At 32.0% G+C, this 20786-nt stretch overlaps 2 protein-coding genes and 1 pseudogene across 10 annotated transcripts; 2 read left to right on the top strand and 1 right to left on the bottom strand.

Annotated features, from left to right (window-relative positions):
* The first annotated feature begins 6429 nt into the window (after nucleotides 1–6429).
* Nucleotides 6430–11050, top strand: LOC114176262 (Pentatricopeptide repeat (PPR-like) superfamily protein). Of its 8 annotated transcripts, none has more exons than XM_085671575.1 (5): nucleotides 6430–8230; nucleotides 8775–8805; nucleotides 9999–10099; nucleotides 10496–10643; nucleotides 10760–11050. In XM_085671575.1, exon 1 carries the CDS (start codon nucleotides 6480–6482, stop codon nucleotides 8169–8171), a length of 1692 nt encoding a protein of 563 aa, XP_085527701.1. In that variant the 5' UTR covers nucleotides 6430–6479; the 3' UTR covers nucleotides 8172–8230; nucleotides 8775–8805; nucleotides 9999–10099; nucleotides 10496–10643; nucleotides 10760–11050. The 8 variants fall into 8 exon arrangements, with proteins under 8 accessions (XP_085527701.1, XP_085527700.1, XP_027917041.2 ...); XM_085671574.1 differs by having other exon boundaries at nucleotides 8916–10099; XM_028061240.2 differs by having other exon boundaries at nucleotides 8716–8805.
* A 245-nt stretch (nucleotides 11051–11295) lies between these two features.
* Nucleotides 11296–13157, top strand: LOC146888034 (putative aspartic proteinase GIP2). Its single transcript, XM_085671576.1, has one exon. It carries the CDS (start codon nucleotides 11710–11712, stop codon nucleotides 13036–13038), a length of 1329 nt encoding a protein of 442 aa, XP_085527702.1. The 5' UTR covers nucleotides 11296–11709; the 3' UTR covers nucleotides 13039–13157.
* A 1196-nt stretch (nucleotides 13158–14353) lies between these two features.
* On the bottom strand, nucleotides 14354–15925 carry LOC114179171 (putative aspartic proteinase GIP2 pseudogene; annotated as a pseudogene). Its single transcript, XR_014993361.1, has one exon. The product of XR_014993361.1 is annotated as a putative aspartic proteinase GIP2 pseudogene (transcript).
* Nucleotides 15926–20786: the final 4861 nt, after the last annotated feature.

Here is a 20786-nt window from a genome sequence, read left to right as displayed (position 1 = left end):
ATCAAATTGAATTTACTCAAGATCTAAACCAATCTGATGAGACAAATTAGGATGAGCCATATTATGTTAATAATGTAGGATTTATATTGAACAAAGTTGAATGAGACATGAGACAATGATTTATGAAAATATAACATTTGTTAGGACTTTAGTAGATAAAATAATTTTCAAAAGGGTTAAGTATGTTTTTAGTCTCGGAACTTTGATCCAAAATTGAAATTCGTTAATGTCTGAAACTTCGATACATTTTGGTCATTAAACTTTAAAAACGAATGAATATAATCATTTTAACCCAATAATATTAATTTTTTTGACATGTCGAACGCGTTTTATATTAGTATTAGAGTTGTTCATACCATTTAACATATTTTTGATTCAATATATATATTAGAAAATGTGTTCAACATCTTAAAAGAAATTAATATAATTGCGTTAAAAGAATTATATTTATTTATTTTTAATATTTAAAAACCAAAACGAATCAAAATTTTGAATAAAGACAAAATTTAATTTTGAATCGAAAAATAAAAAAAATACTTTAACACATCCCAAAATCTAAACATATGTATATTGACAACAAAAATAGGGTAATGATTTAACACATGTAATGTAATGTAATACTACATATGAATAATAGAGTGGTGTCCATAAAGCATACGAATAATAGAGAGAAGATAATGTGAGGAAACACATTGTGGTGGTTGGTGTGGGCTCGATTCAACTAGAAATGACCAAACAAATAAAGGTGGAATGAATTAGTGACAATGACCAAAGGTTACTCTGCTTTTCATTATTACCCACACACACTACTTCTTCTAACACTCACCTTCAAATGCTATCATTCGTAGCCACGTGTATTCATTTATAGCCCTTCCTTTCAAAATGACGAACATACATAATTTCCACCGCCGGGACGTCTTCACGTGCCACTCATTTCAAAATAACTGTCCCAATTATTTGCTAAAATATGTAAATTCCATAACAATAAAATAAAATTGATAATAAACATTTTTAACTAGACATAAACATTCCTAGACATAATAAGTATTCTAATAGGAAAACTATTGTTATATTTTATAATTTTCACTTGTTTTGGAAACTTGCTTTTTCACTTTTTTTTTTCATCTACAATTTACTTTTATTTTTTATTTCACGACTTTCGCTTGTTTTGGCAATGTTAACCAGAAACCCACACAAAACAAAGATGGAGATCACTGCACTACTAGACATGGAAAACCTTTTAAAAGCTTCGGAGATTTTAATACTTTTACTAATTTTAAAATAAATTAATAAACAAAAATTTAAAAACTAAAATATAACAATAATAATAGTTATTTATTGAGTAGAATAATTATGTTTATACACATAAATACATAGCTCGAGAAATCCAATAATTCATTATGTATATGTTTTCAGAATAAATAAAAAAATTTACAACAGGCATTTCAAATTATGGGTCAGGCTAATCTAGATATTCAGTGCCTATTTAAATTATGGAACATTTAATTCACGACCACACAGAAGCAAAGGTTCTGCGTTCTTCTTCAAATGTCCCATGATGTACAATAGACCTCCACTTCAACATTGGTTTGAATATCAACATGCTTACATCACAGAAAAAAAAAAATATAATACAATATTATATATATGAAAACTACATCCACGTACATTGATGTCGACACAACAAATACTTTAAATTTTTATAAAATGACATGAGAGGAGATATCGTGTGAACAACGAATTTTAGTATCAACCATCATTTTTATTTTATCTTTCTACACATTATTAGGTCATAGGAATACAACCCAATAAAAGATATATCCATTTGATGATACAATATCAAAAGTTATTTATTTACTTCCTAAGTGAAATGTGGTTCTGGTAGATTAAATGGATAAATTGCATCACTACGAAGAAAGTCATAATATTTACTAATAGAAAAAAAAATGAGACATTATCTATTTTAGAGTGTGGAGTTTTATCACAATTTCATCTTTAAGAGACATTTAAAAGGTATAAAGAAAAAAAAAATGACACATTAAATGGATTTTTTGCCGTCCTTCCAAGTTGTATGGAAGAAAATCTCTGGCATGTCGTTGGTTTCTATCACTCTTCATTATTTCTATTTTCCCACTTTTTTTTCTTATATTTCCTTCTCGATGCACAAGTAAACATCGACTTTTAGATAGTATATTTATTATGGAAGGCAATATTCTTTCATTTTCACATTAAAAATATCTACAGATGGAAAATTATAATTGTTTATTTCTAACGAAAGATAAGCAAAGAGTACCCTTAACAAAGTTTTATAGTTAAGGATTAAATTAAGTTTTGCGTAAAGCGATTGAAAATTAAATTGTAATCAACGTAGTCAAAATTGTCGAACTGTATATGGTGCAAGAAACTATAAAATTATGAAGACAACGTCAAATGTCACTTACCTAAGTTGCCGTCGTACTCTTACCAACCCCGATAGGAACTATTTATCTTTTTTATTTTCTATAAAATTATTCATATATCTTGACTTTACATTTACTCTTTTTAAAATTACTTATGTGCTGATATATGCTCCCACGAAATTGAGAAATAAAAAAAGACAAATAAATAAGTAAGACTCTTAGTTTTTCACGACAGGTTTTAATGGGGTTTAAGCATCATTAAGTTATGCATATATGGGTGACCCTTTATGACAGAAAGCTCAACTAAGAGGAAAAGTTGTGTAGTTAAATAATGAGTTAATTATATTTTTGTCCCTTAACTTTAAGTGAATTTTGGAATTAGTCCATTTCGAAATTTTAGATCAATTTAGTTATTCATCTTTCGAAATACGTGAATTTAGTCATTTTAATCAAATTTTGTTATGTTTATTTTATGTTTCGTATATATTTCATGATTGTATTTGAGTTATTTATACTGCTTGACACATTTTAGTTCTAATGTTAAGTCAAATATTACTGTATAACGTGTCTGAAATGTCAAATAAACTTAACAAAATTTAATTAAAAAGACTAAATCCATGTATTTCGAAAGATGAATGACTAAATTGGTTCAAACTTACGAAATAGACTAATTCTAAAATTCACTGAAAATTAAGGGATCAAAAACATATTTAATTCTTAAATAATTAATCATATTATTGTGCATTGGTTTAGAGTTTAAGATTTGGTAAATTGGTTTGCTTTGTACTCCAAATAGAATAGCCTTGTGATTTGGTAATAACTTGGAGATTCCACTACACTTTTGAGTCACCCACGAAAGAAACTCCACCCCTCTTTTTGTATTCTATTGACCCATAAACATGTTCATTTATTGGAAGTCAGCTTCAAATTGGTGAGATCTTCATGAAAAAGTTAGACCAAACTTGATGTTTAACTGAGAAATCAAGTTAAATGTTTGGACTATTTGTTTCTTAAATCAGAATAAAATAACAAAATAGTAAAGAATCATGCAAATTGGTTTAAAATTAGTGAAACCTAATTTAATACTTGTTTAAACAGCTTATAGGAATGTCTATTGCCAAACTTTAAAAAATGTCATACTAATTTATCAGAAACAAACCCTAGAACGCATATTACTTATTGATGTCTTTATCAACCTTATAAACTTAAAAAATTATAACATATTTAAAATTAATTTCTACAATTTGGCCTTCTTTTCCCACGCATAGCAACAATGTTTGATTTTTATTTTTATTTTTCAGTCAGAAACATATTCTTCACTTGCTAATCTTCTTCATTTGTCTTGGAAGTGTTCATAATTGTTAGAGCTGTCAAAACGGGTAATCTTAAACCTGGTTTGTCCTTAAACCTGGTCTGATCGGGTTTGACCCACCACGGTTTGATCATTTAGTGAGTCAACGTAACTTGACTCACTTTTAGCGAGTCAAAAAATTCGAACCCGGTCTGGCCCACCATGGGTTGATGGGTTAAACGGGTTGACTCACGAGTTCACTTAATTAAAAAAAATACAATTTTTTTTTTATTTTTTTCAGTCAAAACTAAATTATAACTCTAATTAAAATCTAAATAAACTTTAATACAATCCAAATACAAACTAAAATAAAAAAAATACAAATTATTTATGTGTTGGCTAAAAAAACAACCTAGAATGATCTAAATGTAAAACTCAACTTAATAAAAACACTTATGTGATCCTTTTAATTGTGGATTGATGGGTCGGGTTTTAAATGAGCAGAGTCAAAAATCGATTTTTATTAAAATTTGTAAAAAAATTTTAACCAAACCTAATTCAAATTCGTAGTGAGTCGGATTAGCTCGTGGGTTCTAACCATTTTGACAACTCTAATAATCGTAATGTAGACAATTTTTTGCGTTGCTTTGAAATGATGCTGAGTGTGATGCGTGGGATATACATGAATATGGGCCAGTAAGGATACGAAGCGTAGCGAAAGAGGTGTTAAAGAAAAGAAAACGTAAATGAAGAAGGGAATCGTAAACTCGAGAGGAAAACATAACTTGAGCCATGGGTTTGGATTATTTGAAGGGTCCATGCCACATCAAATTTTGAATTATTTGATTTCTCTCCACAAGGTTGTAGAGTGGAGTTTGACTGGTAACTTTTCAATTATCGCAAATCTTCGAAGATCAAGATTCATCATGTATTGCTATCATGGAATATTTACCCTATAGTCAAACATTTTTTTTTTAATCACATGATCCACTATATCACAAGATGAAGGAAACAAATTACGAGGTGTAATTGCAAATTGTGATTATTTTAAAATAAATATAATTAAAATTTTTGAAAAATAAAAATATTTGGGTTAAATTGGGTTATGTGGGATTTAAGAATTTGTATTTGAAGTCGATGGTTGCTTCCTTATGAGTTTCAAATTTTAATTCAACATGAATTGTATAAACATGTAGGTTTTTGTTAAAGATATCTCACTTTTTTATTATGATTTTATATTATAATTTATTGTTACGATTTTTTATTATAATATTATTTTTTCTTGTTTGTATTTTCTTTTTATATATAAACATGTTTCATTTATGTAAATGAATTTGTTCTTTGTGTTTTATTGTCAAACACTTATAGTATCATATGAAAAACAATTTTCAGTCCTTTCGTTATTACTTTTTCTTTATCGTTTCACTTATGACCGGTTTAAAAAAAAATTCAAATGTCTTAAAGTTCTCAAATTTTTCAAAAATTTCAAGGTTTTTTCAAATTTATCAAGGTTTTCAAATTTCTCAAGAGTTTTCAAATTCTCAAAAATCTTGGTTTATTAAGATTCTCTATCCTGCTACTTTTCAAACATGTTCTACTTTTACGTTGAACTTTCATAATCTCTATACTCACTTTGAAAGGGGTGATAGAGATATTTTTGAAATATTTTAATTTTTCCATACAAGTTTATGTTAGGCTTTGTATTATAATTTTCTCTTATTTCATTATTTTTTGTTGTTTCTTATATTTTTTTTATGGAAACATGTTTCACTTATTTAAATGAACTTGTTGTCTTACTTTCAATAAAGTATTTATCTTAAAAAAAATACTTTATTGGAATTATATAAATGGAACAAGTTTGCATATAAATAAAAAATACAAATAAAAGAAATAATAGCATAATAAAAAATGATAACAGAAAATTTATAATATAAAATCTTACATATTCGTAACAGAAAACTGAAAAATATCTCTAAAAAGTTTCTCACGTATTTATAGAATTTGGATCGAAAGTTATACCCGACCCCGATTTAAAGCATATAAAGTATACTTGTAAATATATCATGTACTAGCATTGGAAATGATTAATCATCCTACCCAGAAAATTGATGATTAAAGAATGTGAAAATAAAAAAGTTCATTTAGAATTGAAGAAATAAATCTCTTACAAGTAAAGGAAAAAAAAAACATTTCCACATAATTAAATACCTGAATTGCTCATTTCACCGCATAAAAAGCAATTCCAAAAATGGGAGTAATATATGAGTGCATTGAACAATTTGGGTTTGGGAAACATGTTCATCATGGCCCAATAATGCCCATTTTGTTTTAAGAAAAAAATGAAATGGACTTTTTCTTGCACCCCAAAATTTGTAACTGCACGCCCATCATTTTTACAATGACTTGTTTATCTTTCGTAAAGGTATGTCTAGATTATCTATTCTGAAATTTGTTTGGAACAGGTTTTCCATAACTTTTCGACATGGTTTCCAAACTAGATTTTCGGAACTTCATTTTGGAACAAGATTTCTAAAATAGAATTTATAAAACAAACTTTCTAAAATACATTAAATATATTTTGGAATGAATTTTTCAGAACAAATTTTGAATTATAAACCATGGAAACATTTTCATTGTATTAATTTTTGTTAGTTTTTTAGGAAAAAAAAAATAGCGTTAAGGTAATATTAATATTAGTATATAGTGCGAAAAACTGATAGTGAACCTTACGCCCACACTTGCAGATTCAAAAAACTGATGTTTTGAGATGTAGGAAGGGTTAGAGAAACATGTCTCAGTCTCATGAAAAAACTCTGATACTCATCCAAAAAATGGTGAAAGTGCCTCCACCAAAAGCACTTTTGTTGTTCAATTCCTGGACCTACGAGGGCCTTCATCACACTCCTCACTCTATCTCTTTCATCTTGAACCATCTCCTATCCCATGACATGCTACCCCAAGCTCAATCTCTTATCTTGCGTCTTATCTCTGGTCGAATCCCCTTGTATACATTCTCTCCCTCGTCCTTGATACCTCAACTAACACAAGCCCTTTTCACCTCTTCTTCAACTTATGCTCCTCTCTATGAAGCCATCGTCAATGCTTATGTTCATTCTCACTCCCCTCACCAGGCCCTCACTTTTCTACACCAGATGATTCACAAGGGTCATCTTCCTACATCAAACACCTTCAACAATCTTTTGTGCTCACTCATTAGGTCAAACTTTTTCGATAAAGCTTGGTGGGTTTTTAACCAATTGAAGATTAAAGTTGTTATGGATGTCTACAGTTTTGGGATTATGATCAAGGGTTGTTGTGAAGTTGGTGACTTGATGAAAGGGTTTCGGCTTGTGACCATGTTGGAGGAGTTTGGTTTGTCTCCTAATGTTGTTATATACACGACGTTGATTGATGGGTGCTGCAAGAATGGAGATGTTATGCTGGCGAAGAAGTTGTTTTGCAAGATGGATAGGTTGGGTGTAGTTGCTAATCAACATACTTATAGTGTCTTAATGAACGGGTTTTTCAAGCAAGGACTTCAAAGGGAAGGGTTTCAAATGTATGAGAATATGAAGCATAGTGGAATTGTGCCAAATGTTTATTCCTACAACTGTGTGATTAGAGAATATTGTAATGGTGGGATGGTGGATAAAGCTTTTAAGGTGTTTGGTGAAATGCGTGAGAGAGGTGTTACATGTGGGGTTATGACATATAACATTTTAATAGGTGGGCTGTGTCGAGGGAAGAAGCTTGGGGAAGCAATAAAGTTGGTTCATCGATTCGGCAAAGTTGGACTTAGTCCAAACATTGTTACATACAATATACTGATCAATGGGTTTTGTGGTGTTGGAAAAATAGACACTGCTGTTAGATTATTCAGTCAATTGAAGTCTAATGGACTTTCACCAACTTTAGTAACCTATAATACTCTGATTGCAGGGTATTGTAAGGTTGAGAATTTAGCAGGAGCTCTTAGCTTGGTCAAGGAAATGGAAGAGAGAGGTGTTGCTCCTTCCAAAGTGACATATACGATTCTGATTGATGCTTTTGCAAGACTAAATTATATGGAAAAAGCACGCGAATTGCATGCTTTAATGGAGAAGTCTGGTTTGGTTTCAGACGTACACACATATAGTGTCCTAATACATGGGTTATGTATAACTGGTAACATGAAAGAAGCCTCAAAACTATTCAAATCGTTGGGGGAGCTGCATTTCGAACCAAATAATGTTATATATAATACGATGATTCATGGTTACTGCAAAGAAGGAAGCTCTTACAGGGCTTTTAGGCTACTCAATGAAATGGTTGACAATGGAATGGTCCCTAATGTGGCCAGTTTTTGTTCAACCATAGGGCTTCTTTGCAATGATGGAAAATGGAAGGAAGCAGAGCTTCTCTTAGAAAAGATGATAAATTCAGGACTAAAGCCAACGGTTTCTTTGTACAATATGGTTTACAAAGAAAAGATCAACGTTTAGAATGCCGAACATGGTTCGGATCGTCATGGCCTATCCCCGAAGGCCACTTCTTTAACTGGGTTAGTAATGAGATAGTGCTGTGTACTCTTTTATAGCAGGCTAAACTTTCTACACCCCGCAAATGTATTCATTCATCTTGGAATGTATCTTTTACATTTAAAAGAAGTTCATTTCGAAATAACCGAAAATACTCAAAGGATTGATAGGGCGCTGGAAGAAACACCCTTTATAGCGTGTCAGCCATAGCCAAAGCCCCTCATCTTGCCAATTAAGAAAGACCCAGCAACCAATATGTCCTACACCACAATTGGCCTAGGAACTCCCTAATACAACACGGATGGATACTAATATACTATATACTATAAAACACTTTATTTGCAGTGCTTGTTTATCCCCTTCCTTTTGTTTGTATACTAATATACTATATACTATAAAACACTTTCAGCTCCTCTTAAGCATATTTATTATTGGTTTGATTTGAAGTTTCAAACATGATCAAGTTAGTTATGAAACTCAGAATGTACCCTTTTCTTTAATCCCACAGCTAAAGTCGTGGTTGAACTTGCAAAATCCAGACTAATCCAAGCTGCTGTGCTTTTACAGCCATCATTTGTCTCTGTGGATGACTTCAAGGGTATGGATTTCAATATTTAGATTATTTCTTAATTTTCATATTTGTTCATGGAAGATTACTCTGCACCTTGCAATTTATATGGAAGAATGACAATCAAAATGATGTTGCAGGATCTTATCATACCTCCAATCTAAGCATGTTTGTGTGAATGGGGTCTTGCATCACTTCCAGAATCACATTTGTCTTCACATTGACTTGTAGTGCATTTTATATATTGATGATGTGATCAAAGTTACAAATAATATGTTTTTGATTAGTGAAACTGTTCATCAACTGTTCAAGGAGTAGTTAGCTAGCTTTCTTTTTCGTTAAATTATATTGGCATATACTATTATGAACTTATCATAATCATTACATTTAACATTTAATTGTGGCATAGAAATGGATTGATGAATATTTTATTAGTTAATTAATTTGTTTGTCCCTGGATTATTTAGATTTTTTAAATAGGTCATTATCCTTTGTTTAGATGAGGAGAAACAGAACTCGGGAGGAAAGAAACCTTTTCAAATTTGAAAATTTCTCTTGTTTAATGGAGACAAATATGTGAGAAATGTCATTGACTAAAAGAAGCAAATAAAGTTAAATATGTCTCCCCAATTCAGATTTAAATTTCTTATTTCCTTCCTCCTCATTTTGTTTTAACTCATCTACACATAGTAAAAAAGTTTGTACTTAGATTCTTGAGGTTATAAATCCTTTTTAATTGCTTAATGGGTTAGGATACTGTCAAAGAAGAAAAACTAAGATGAAAATTCTCATATTGACCAAATTTGCTGAATGATTAACTAGCGACCCAGTCTCTAGACTCCGCGGCAGGGACAAAGGAAGACCCTCGGGATCCCCCTCAATTGAAATTTATTAATATTTATATAGCATATAATATTATTTGCGATTTCATATTTTATTGACCGGAAAAAATGAAAAAAAATAAATAATATATATATATATATATATATATATATATATATATATATATATATATATATATATAGCCACACCTTGCTTATGATGATTATTTTTGTCTGAAAGGTGATGAAAACCTAAAACAGCCATGGTACATACCAACTAATTCAGTTGTTATTTCTGGATCATTCAAAATAGTGAGTGAAGAAGGAGCATTGATTAGCAGATTTCTTGAAGCTGTGACTGAGACTTTCATATTCTAACTGCTATTGTCGGTCTTACTTCAGGTGTTGATATTCCAACTGCTGTACTAGGAGCTGAGACTGACAAAATGTCTCCTCCAGAGCTTGTGAAAAAGTTTGAACAAGTCCTATCTGCTAAACCCGGGGTTGTCTCTTCATTCTTTTTGTGGTTATCTACCATCATTTTATATTACCTTAATGTTTTTTCCAGTAATATTATTTTATGTCACTATGTTTATTTTCCTCTACAATTACAAGATGAAATCTTCATTCTTCCTCCTTTTTTTTGGCTTTGGATGGGTGCAGACAAGTTGGAATTGATTCATCTATCCAAATTTCATTTTAGCATTCTATTTGTAACTTGTTTGTGTTTTCTTTCTTAGAGACGTACACTTGACCCATTCATTCATGTTTAGGTTAATGGACATAGTTTTCAAGTTGAGGAGAAAGTTGTGTGCTTTATATTGAGCTTGTTTAACGTTCTTGCACTCAAAATAGAAAGTGGGATGTGTTAGTAATGATTGAATGTTTATCTGTTGCAGGTTGATTCTTTTGTTAAAATATTTCATAAAGTCTCTCATGGTTGGACTGAGGTACAAAAACGAAGATGAAATAGCTGTTTAGGCTGCAGAGGAAGCCCATCAGGACTTGCTGAACTGGTTTGCCAAACATCTTAAGTGAGAAATCTTGGTATGCTAAGAACATGCTGTGTTTTGACAATAAAATAAAACACTGCGGATTATCGTCTTTTTTCTGCAGTGTGTAAAGTTACAAGAAAATAAGTAATGTATCTTTTGTCTGCTTAGCTTTCAAGCTTACCTGGACAAGTGGTCAAAGAACTCTAAGAGGCAAATTTGAGAAGTTGGCTGACTTGTTACCTGAAAAAACTGAAGCAGAAGTACACTGTGAGGACTGATTGCAGGGGAAGCTAACTTGTTCTTGGCAGTATTTTAGGTAGTTGATGAGGTATTTAAGTAGTTAGCTATGTAAGGACTGTAATAGAGGTATTAGAAATGTGACACTACAGATTTAGACACTTTTACATTCTGCATTTTACGGCTTTTCTTAGAGTAGAACGTTTTCTCTCAAGTTCTTCATTGCCATGACTACAAAGTGACTACATTGTTTTGCATTAGTTCAGTAGGTCTTAATTTTTAGAGCTAATCTCCACACGTTAAGCATTTTTAACTCTATTTCACAACTAGAGCATTTCTTACTCGGCTTAACACAAGGTATTTCTAGCTTAGCTTCATGTTTTGATCACCTCTAACTTGACTCTACAAATTGAATTTTTTTAGCTCAATCTTGCATATTTGTTTTCTACTGACGTTATGGACGATCTATATGGGCTCTGCTCTATTGTAGAGGTTTTTAACGAAATCATCATAGCTCCCAACAGTGGATGCTCCCGCTATTGTAGAAGAAGTTCATTTCAAACGAAAATACTCGAAAACTTGATAGGGCGCGGGAAGAAACACCCTTTGTAGCATGTCAGCCATAGGCAATGGGAGGGACCATTTATATTTGATGAGACATGGCAGGGTACGTCCTGTCGTCCAAATCATGACATTGAATTCTTTCGAAGCTTATTATCATCTTGATGAACTTAGCCAAACAAGGCCACCCTTTTTGACAAAAAAGGTACGGTCTCAGAGTCATAAATATGGTCATTAAGATTATTACCTACACATTGCAAGTGCAATGCTATTAAAACCAAGTCCACATTTTGAACATCACAGAGCAATCCCTTTAGCTAATGCTCACAATGGCTTCATCTTCTTCTCCTGCAGCCACCCATTTCATCATCCTCTCGATAACCCTTTTCTCAATTTCCTGTCGATCATTACCACTTGAATCGACATCCAAACCAAAACCCCTCATCTTGCCAATCAAGAAAGACCCAGAAACCAATATGTTCTACACCACAATTGGCCTAGGAACTCCCCAACAGAACACGGATCTAGCCATTGATCTTGGCGGAGAGAACCTCTGGCACGACTGCAGCACAAAACGCTACAACTCTTCCTCCAAGCACAAAGTTGTTTGTAAGTCAAAGAAATGCCCCAAAAACGCTTCATGCAGTGCCACTGGCTGCATTGGCCCTTATAAACCAGGTTGTGCAATCAACGATTGTGATATTACAATGAGTAACCCATTAGCTGAATTCACAACCAGCAATTCAATGGTCGAGGACCTCATATCCTTGCCTCCCACATACGTACCTGGCTTTCTTGCTGGCTGCGTTGATCTGGATGTTGACATCTCTGACCGTGCTTTGCAAGGTTTACCCAAAAGAACCAGAGGGATCGTAGGCTTTTCAAGGTCAAAACTTTCATTTCCATCACAACTTGTTTTGGCTAATAAGCTTCTTCCCATCTTCTCTCTCTGCTTCCCTTCTTCAAATAACTTGAAAGGTTATGGTAAGATCTTCATTGGAGCTGCTGCTGGTGGCCATTCTCAAGTTGAATCCAAGTTTCTCCAAACCACCGCACTTGTTGTGAACCCCGTTGCCACTACTGCAGTGTCTATATACGGTGCTCCCTCTATCGAATACTTCATTGATGTGAGATCAATAAAGATCGACGGCCATGTTGTCAACTTAAACCCTTCTCTGCCGTCCATTGACAAGAAGGGAAATGGGGGTACCAAAATCAGCTCTGTGACTCCATGGACTGAGTTGCATAGTTCTCTCTACAAACCTTTTGTGCAAGATTTTGTGAACAAGGCTGCAGGAAGAAGAATGAAGAGAGTGGCATCAGTGGCGCCGTTTGATGCGTGCTTCGATTCAAGCACCATTGAGAATTCTGTCACTGGTCTGGTTGTGCCAGTCATTGACCTGGTGCTAGCTGGGGGAGTGCAATGGAGTATTCATGGAGCCAATTCCATGGTGATGGCAGGCAAAAATGTTGCGTGTCTTGCATTTGTGGATGGAGGGATGAAACCAAAAATGTCTTCTGTTGAAACATCTATTGTTATTGGGGGGCATCAGTTAGAGGACAATCTTTTGGTGTTTGATGAGGCTTCCTCAAGATTAAGCTTTAGCTCCTCTCTTTTGCTTCGAAACACAAAGTGTTCCCATGTTTGAATCTTGTATTACACCGTTAAAAGCAGAGGAATTACCACTCATTTTCTGTCTTTTACCTCGTACTGTACATCTTGTGTACAGTAGTAACAAAGGCTCATGGTTTTTGTCTGTTTCCTTAATTAAGGCCCGTGTTTTTTACTGTTACGTTAACTTTGTTTACTCTTTGAAGTTAAAGGTTCTCTTTTTGAGCAGAAGAAAACCTAAAAACAATCACAAAAACTGCTTTTTTGTTATGTTGAAAGTTTAATAACTTAAGAGACGTATTTATAACTCGGAAATAATAGAAATAAAAGAAGTTATAAATTACCACTGTACTAAACTTATTATAAAATCAGTGAAATTTTATTCCGCTTCCTGAAAATAACACCCAAAAGAATTAACATGTATTATGGCATGGCATTTAATAAAATATTTAAAATAACTTTATATTTTACTTTCTTTAACGGTTTATCTATTCAATTTAAAATAACTTTATATCAATGTAAATTATATATTGTAAAGAAAAAGATATAACCTTTTAATTTACAAAAGGTTTACTTGTGACAAATTTTAATTATAATATGACCTAAAATTTTAAAAATATTAATTTGTTATGGGTATGGATATAATTAAAGTTTCCACATAACAATTATTTAAAATGTTATACTCCAAATACATAACGTCCTTGGAATTACGCTATTTACATTATTGATATATATATATATGAAGTTTTAGGATGTTAATTGCACGACTTGAATAAGAACTCTTTTAATGTATTTTATAAATAAAGAATGTATAAAATGATTTAGTTTTGTTTTATTAAGTAAAAGTCCCACTTCATTTTCATCAACTGAAATTAAACTCTGCAGAAACTAGTTCCTCGACCAGAAGAGAACTAACAGTGTAACAATAATGATCCAGATTCTGCAGAAGTGTGACAGCAGAGAGAATTAAGTGTGGAGGATGGAAGGTGATAAATAACCATTATCTGAAATGTGGCAGCATTCATGATATTAATAATTTCTTCCACTTCACAGGCCCAATGCGTCATCATTGTTGCAACTTGTTTCTCAGCCAATCGTGTAACTTCATGCTTTTGTAACAAAGAAGAAAAGAAAAGAATTTATGTGAACCATGCTTTTGGACACAATGGATTCATGATATCCTTTCGGAAGTGTCCAAATTCCACAATCATAGATGCCCTTTTTATCAAAGGAGCAGAATACGAATCCAATCACGATATTTTCCCCCATTTTGCAATTTAGCAAAATTCTTTAAGCACACGATAATAACCAAAATTCCCATTCCAATGTCAAAATTACAGTGGGCGCAAAAGTGCCATCAAATCATAAGATCATAATATCTCTCACCACCATCGTTAAATAATACAACCAATAGTGCAGGATAAACAAAGAAGAAAAAAAAAAAGAAAAACTACCCAAAAATCAAGTTCTTACAAAATTGAGAAGCTTCAGAAACTTAATTGAACAAGAAAACTTGGTAATTTAGAAGCTTCGGTGCAGAAACATAAATCAAACAGAAGGACTTAGTCCTTAGTACTACTAGAGCTAGAAGTAGAACTCCATTCAATCTTCAGATGGAGTCTGCAGGAATGGACCTACCGAACTTAAAATCGGAACACTTGGTATTTTTGGTGAGAAGTGAAGAACTAAATCCCACCATGGAAGTGGCCAAGTCAAACTGCACTATAACATCTTCCAATTGATACCCTCCGATCACAATGGAATTTCTCGGGTTCACACCTCCATCAAAGAACCCTAAACACGCCACCTCATCGCTCACTCTCACCATGGAGTTCCTCCCATGCACGCTCCACTTCACCATCTCACTCTGCAGAACCAGTTCAATGAGCGGCACAGAGGACCCCACTTGCGGGGAACTGAAACAGAGCTCAAAGGGTGCCACAGAGGCCACTCTGGTCATGTTCATGGACAGGGCAGCGTCCAAAAACGCTTCCTTGAAAGAGTTGTAGATGGAACTCTGCATGGTGGTGTAGGGCACAATTGAGCTTATAAGAGTCAAAGCCCCTCCTCCACCACCCTCTTGCTCGTTGAACTCCGAGGCGTCCAAGGCCAACCTTTTCCCGTTGATTTTGACGGAGCTGACGTTGATGAAGTATTCGAGGGAGGGGAAACTGGTGACGAGGGGCGTGAAGGTTAGAGACCTGAGAATCTCGGATTCGTAAGCGACGTTCCCCAGCAGAAGAACCCCTTTGGAGGAGGAGAGGCAGAGAGTGAGTTTTCGCTGCGTGCTGAAGTTGTCGAAAACCTGGGAGGGAAGCGAACTGCGGGACCTGGCGAGGCCAACCATGCCTCTGGCACCCTTGGCGAGGCCATGCAAGAGGGAGTTAGGGGAACACGTGAAGCGACTCTGGTGCTCGTGGATGGTTTTGGATTCCGCAGATTGAAGGGCCATGAGGTCCTCCACCAGTTCTCCCTCGGTGGCGATGGTTCCGGTGATGCTGTTCTCCGGAAAGACTTGGCAAGGTTGGTAGAGGTGCTGGTCGACGGAGCCGGAGAGAAAGGAGTTGGCCGATTTGTGGGTTTTGGCTGTGAAGCATTGGAGGGAGCGGTGAGGGGTGGTGAGGGAAGAAGACGAAGGGATGTTTCGGGAGGCACAGTGGAGCCAGAGGAAAGAACCTCCCAAATCAAGGACCAGTTTGGTTGGAACAAGGGGAGTGCCGTAGGAGAGGGTGGTTAGGTATTGAAGGGTAGCAGCGTCTTTTGTGACAGGGATTGTGAAGGAAACTGGGGAGTGAGCGTTGGAGAGTGAGAAGAGGAAGAGGAAGGAGATGATGATGGGAAGAAGAGAAGCCATGGAAGAAGAAGAAGAAAAAGGTGAGTGTGAGTTTGGAAGAGAATGAACTATGAATTGGTTTGGTTAAACATTGTTGTGGGTGTGTCCTTATCTTCTATCTCGGACTGTGTGGGCGAGGACACGTCACCTTTCTTTTTGCGGTGGGCCTCTCCTTAGAGTAAAGTTATTACTATTTTGTTTGAAAACACCTGCCATTATTGGTGCTTGCGTAAGCTGCATCAACATCAACATCGCACAGAAAAATAAATAAATAAATAAAAATAAGAGGTTCCTGTTTTCTTTGAGAACAAGCCAGTTTATTTTTTTTATCTTATAACAGTATTACAGTAATTTTCTTTGAGAAGATTATTTTTTTTAGATATTTATTTTTAAGGAAAGGTATTACTGTATTTTTATTCTTAAAATTTACATTATTATTTATTGTCTGTTAAGTTTTTTTATTTTATTTTTAATTTTTATTTTAATTGTGATTTATTAGTATATTTCTGCTACCCAACATATTTCTAGACAAGCATACTTTTACAATTCTTGAAATTCAATTTACTCTCAAAATAAGCTGTAACCATCAAAATTTCTAAACATATTCGTGGCTGTATAAAAAAATAGCTCATGTTTATGTTCAAAATCCGACTATTTTTCAATTGGTAATATCATATTGAGTAAATTTAAGAGAACGTGTGTATAATATAGTGTGGTGATATAATCTGTTAAGACATGCAATATTTCTGTAACATTTGTAAAAATCTAGAATGTCAGAAAAATTTAAAAAAAGAAATTGGAAGTTGTTAATATATTTTACTTAATATAAATTTAGTGTGTGCTTATTTTGTTTAAAATGTCACTTTTTTTTGTTGCAAAATATTTTTAATTAGAAGATGTTTATAGGTGTTGTACAAAGAAAATTACAGAGTGTGCTAGTAACTCTATTCATATTTAAAAAATTATACACAACATATATTTTAGTTAATTATTTGATAATTAGCTACGGATTATTTATATTAATTATATAACAATTACAATTCCAAATTATTGCACAGAGACTAAAATGATTGTTTGAGGGAGCATGTCCAAGACAAACTATTACAAGGTTATGAGGGTACCCAACTTTTCAACAAATTGGAAAATGAGGGTTTAAGATGATTAATTCTTTGACAAAATACCTACATGAAAAAAATCTACATAATGATAACGAGGATACAAATTTAAAAATATACCGGTAGACGTGTTTTTTTATCTAGATTATTGAATAGAATTGAATTACTTATAACTATATATATAAAGATAATTTTATCACTTTTCATAATTTCAATTTTATTTTTTATCATGTAATTATTTGTTAAATTTTTAGAAATTAATATTTATTTTTATAAATTTTTATAAAATTATTTTTTTTTCCTATTTATCAATAGTTATTTTTTCATTTTTTCTTCGTACATTTCACTTCATTCTTTATAAATATAAATTTATTTTATTTATTAACTTAATAACATTACAATATCATCAACTACTAATATAATATTATGCATATTAAAAAGTACGTATCGCGTCTTTGTTTACTCTGGTTATTGTTTAAGAAGAATGGAGTATTTTATGTTTGAAGATAAATTAAACAAGTTTAAGTATTTATTTGAGATAAAACCGTTAAATTTTGTTATTACAAAATATTACTTAATGAATACGAATAGAAAATTCTGATAATACGTCTCAATTTGTTCTATTAGAATTCTCATAATAAAAGACATTTCGATACTAGAACAAGAACAAAAATAGGTATCTGTGTAATCCAATTTATCTTTAATAGTAAAATAATCCATATGAAAACGTGTGGGTGGGTGAGATTCTTTTAAATAAGTTAAAGTGAAATTTAGGACGTTGGACTACTCACGATAAATATTGGGTTGTGTAGTTAAGGTATTGAGTCATGAACTGAAAATTAAAGATTTAGTCTTCAACTTCAGTGGCTATATAATTTTTTGTGAATAAAACAAAACCAAAAAAAAAAATCTCATAACAAGACTCAATTTATATAAAATTTGATTTTAAATTTATTGAAAGTTTATTTGTATTAGTTTGATTTTCTTTGAGATATTATAAAGGTTATAAACTATTTGAAACTTAAGTTATTATGAAAAATACCCAATTGAAATTAATATTACAAAAAAATTTATTAAAACCTCAAAAATAGTTTTGAAAATCTGCAAACTAGTGTTTTTAAAAGACTAATTATGTACGTATATATTAATTATAGTTATCTTACTCATTTTGTCCAACAATTTAATTACTTAATTATGTACATTAATCACTTGATTTAACAGATTCAAAATTCAACAACTATACTTTGCATGATAATGTTTATCTAATGATATGAGAAATTTATTTACATATGCACGTGAGTTTTATTATGAGGCTTGTGCTTAGTCAGAAATCCCTGTCCGTTATACGATATTTGCGATAGTTTAACAAAAGTGAGTGTGTTGTACAGCGTTGTTTGTGTTTGGGTGAATATGATCCATACAAACGCATTAGAAGTTAACGTCTAAACTTTTTCTAGTTACAAGCAGCCGCGTCCCAAATCATCTCCTGAAGGAGATCAACAACCACATATATTCTTTCCTCTTTGCTTCCTCCTCAATTAATTACCCCTAATCAATGAAAGTGATACATGCTTTTGGTAAAATCATACAAAAATAGATAACATGAAGTGTTAATTATGATAAAATATCTACTTTGGGATGGCTCTTGCCGAAAAAACTTAATTATTGATGGAAAACAAATATTAGGGTTGGTTTCTCTTGGATTTTTTGAGAGATGATCAATCCAAAGAGTTAACACCAATGACACATGAGTTCAATCTACCTATAAAAGATTAACTCAAAATGAGATATCGAGTGAAACATAATGTTCGAGAAATCTCACTATAATGTTAGAAAGGAAGTTTAAGTCTAACTCAACCCTAAAAAATTAACTTGTAAGGTGAGATTTGCATCTCACTTATATATTATGAAATTGTCTTATTTCTAATCGATGCGAGACTTCTAACAATTATTCTTGAGAAACAAATATTAGGGTTAGTTTCTGTTGGGTATTTCGAGAAAAGATTATCGGAAATATTTAACACCAATGAGATATGTGTCCAATTTACATATAAGAGATTGACATCACTCTCAATCCAAAATGGTTTATTTCACATTGGTGCTTTCCATTCGAGCTAACTACCGAGTTCGATACATGATTTCGTCTAAGCCAGTCACCACACAAACATTTGACTCTGATACCACTATTAGGTTTTTCAAGAGAAGATCACCGAAAAGATTTAACACCAAAGATATGAGTCCAACCCACATATAATGAATTAACACCACTCTCAACCCAAAATCTTAAAGCGATTGGTTGATGAGTTTTCATCTTTATACGGTATTTAATTTTCTTATTTTTACTCAATATAAAAGTTAGACTCACATTTAAATTTCAAACGATTTTTATATATCTTTTTATTGTTACTTGTTAACGGAAGTTAATTACTCTAAAATATCTAATTTGATGATTAATTATAGGCTTTTGTTTTTGTAGAAAACACAAGGTTGCAAAGTTTCGTAGAAATCACTGGATCCTTCAAATTGTGGAGTGAATTGTTTGATGATAACTATGTAAATGAGGAAAATATTAATTTGCAATTAAAGAGAACAAGTGAATTTGAATGTGAGAAGGGAATAACGAAAACAGCGGTGAGACAGAGTAGATTGTGCCCCACATATGGATGACTATTTAAATGATAATCAAACATTTTTTTATGATGTCATAGGTGCGTTGTACCCATTACCAACGATGATGTAGGTTGCCTCCAACTAAGATGGGTGTTAGGACTAAGCTTAAATTTAAATCTTTAATGAAAAAACTATTATATAGATGTAAGAATTTATCGTCTTAATTATGACAAACAAAAAATTTGAAGTACACAATTTCATAATGATATTAGAGACAAAGTAGTTTGACTTTCCATATTAATACATACTCTTTTAAAATTATATTTTCTTACTTAACTTATAATGGAATGTGATAATAGGAAATGACGTGATTTGAGGATATAATCTATTTATTAAGAAATGAGTTTGTGTTTTGATATTTCTATTTATCATTACAAAATAGAATTATCTTTTAATTAACTTTTTTATACAATACTATCAAAATATATTAACTCATTTAATCATTTTTAATTTGACACAACAATGCGTGTTTTTAATATTTTTATATGTTATTAGGTTAAAATAATTATTTGGTCTTAATTTTTCGTTTCAATTATTTATTTGTTTTTTTTAATTAAATCTCAAATTTTGTTAAAAGAATTCAATTAGATATTTTTTTATTAAATTGATGTTAATATCATTTTTATAAATATTATATGTCAGTTCATAGTATTTTTAGTATTTTAAACTTTTTTATTATATAGATTTTTTAATTATTTTTTTTACATGTCAAGTCATACAGTGTCATGTGATAATATTAATATCGCGTGACAATCTTAATTGCACTTGTAAGTGTCTACCTAAGAGTGTTTTATATTAACTTCAATTTCTATATTTTAAATTTTGTCTAAATCAATTTCCAATTTTAAAAAGGTGCAGTAATGTTATTCCTCTTCAAAATAAAATAAAATAAAAAATTAAATTTAAATACAACAATTTATATGTAAAATCACTTTGTCTAAATATTTAAATTAATTTTATTTTTATTTTCTGAATTTGTAAATATATATATATATAATTAATAAAATAATTTTGTTATTGCAAATTGGTATGCATCCTTGACTTTTATAGAAAGCAAAACGCAGGTGGGTTGCATCGAAATTACAAGTGTCCCTGACTTGTGATCCAAACAAAACAAAAATGGGGTATAAAAGAAATACTAAATGAATAAAAAACCCAAAAACTATT

Source organism: Vigna unguiculata, chromosome 3 (assembly GCF_037176805.1).
Source record: "Vigna unguiculata cultivar grain cowpea cultivar isolate G323 ecotype 2 chromosome 3, ASM3717680v1, whole genome shotgun sequence".
In the NCBI taxonomy this organism is placed as follows: Eukaryota; Viridiplantae; Streptophyta; class Magnoliopsida; order Fabales; family Fabaceae; genus Vigna; species Vigna unguiculata.
Note: the sequence above shows the minus strand (reverse complement) of the source record. Positions and strands in the feature narration are given on the sequence as shown.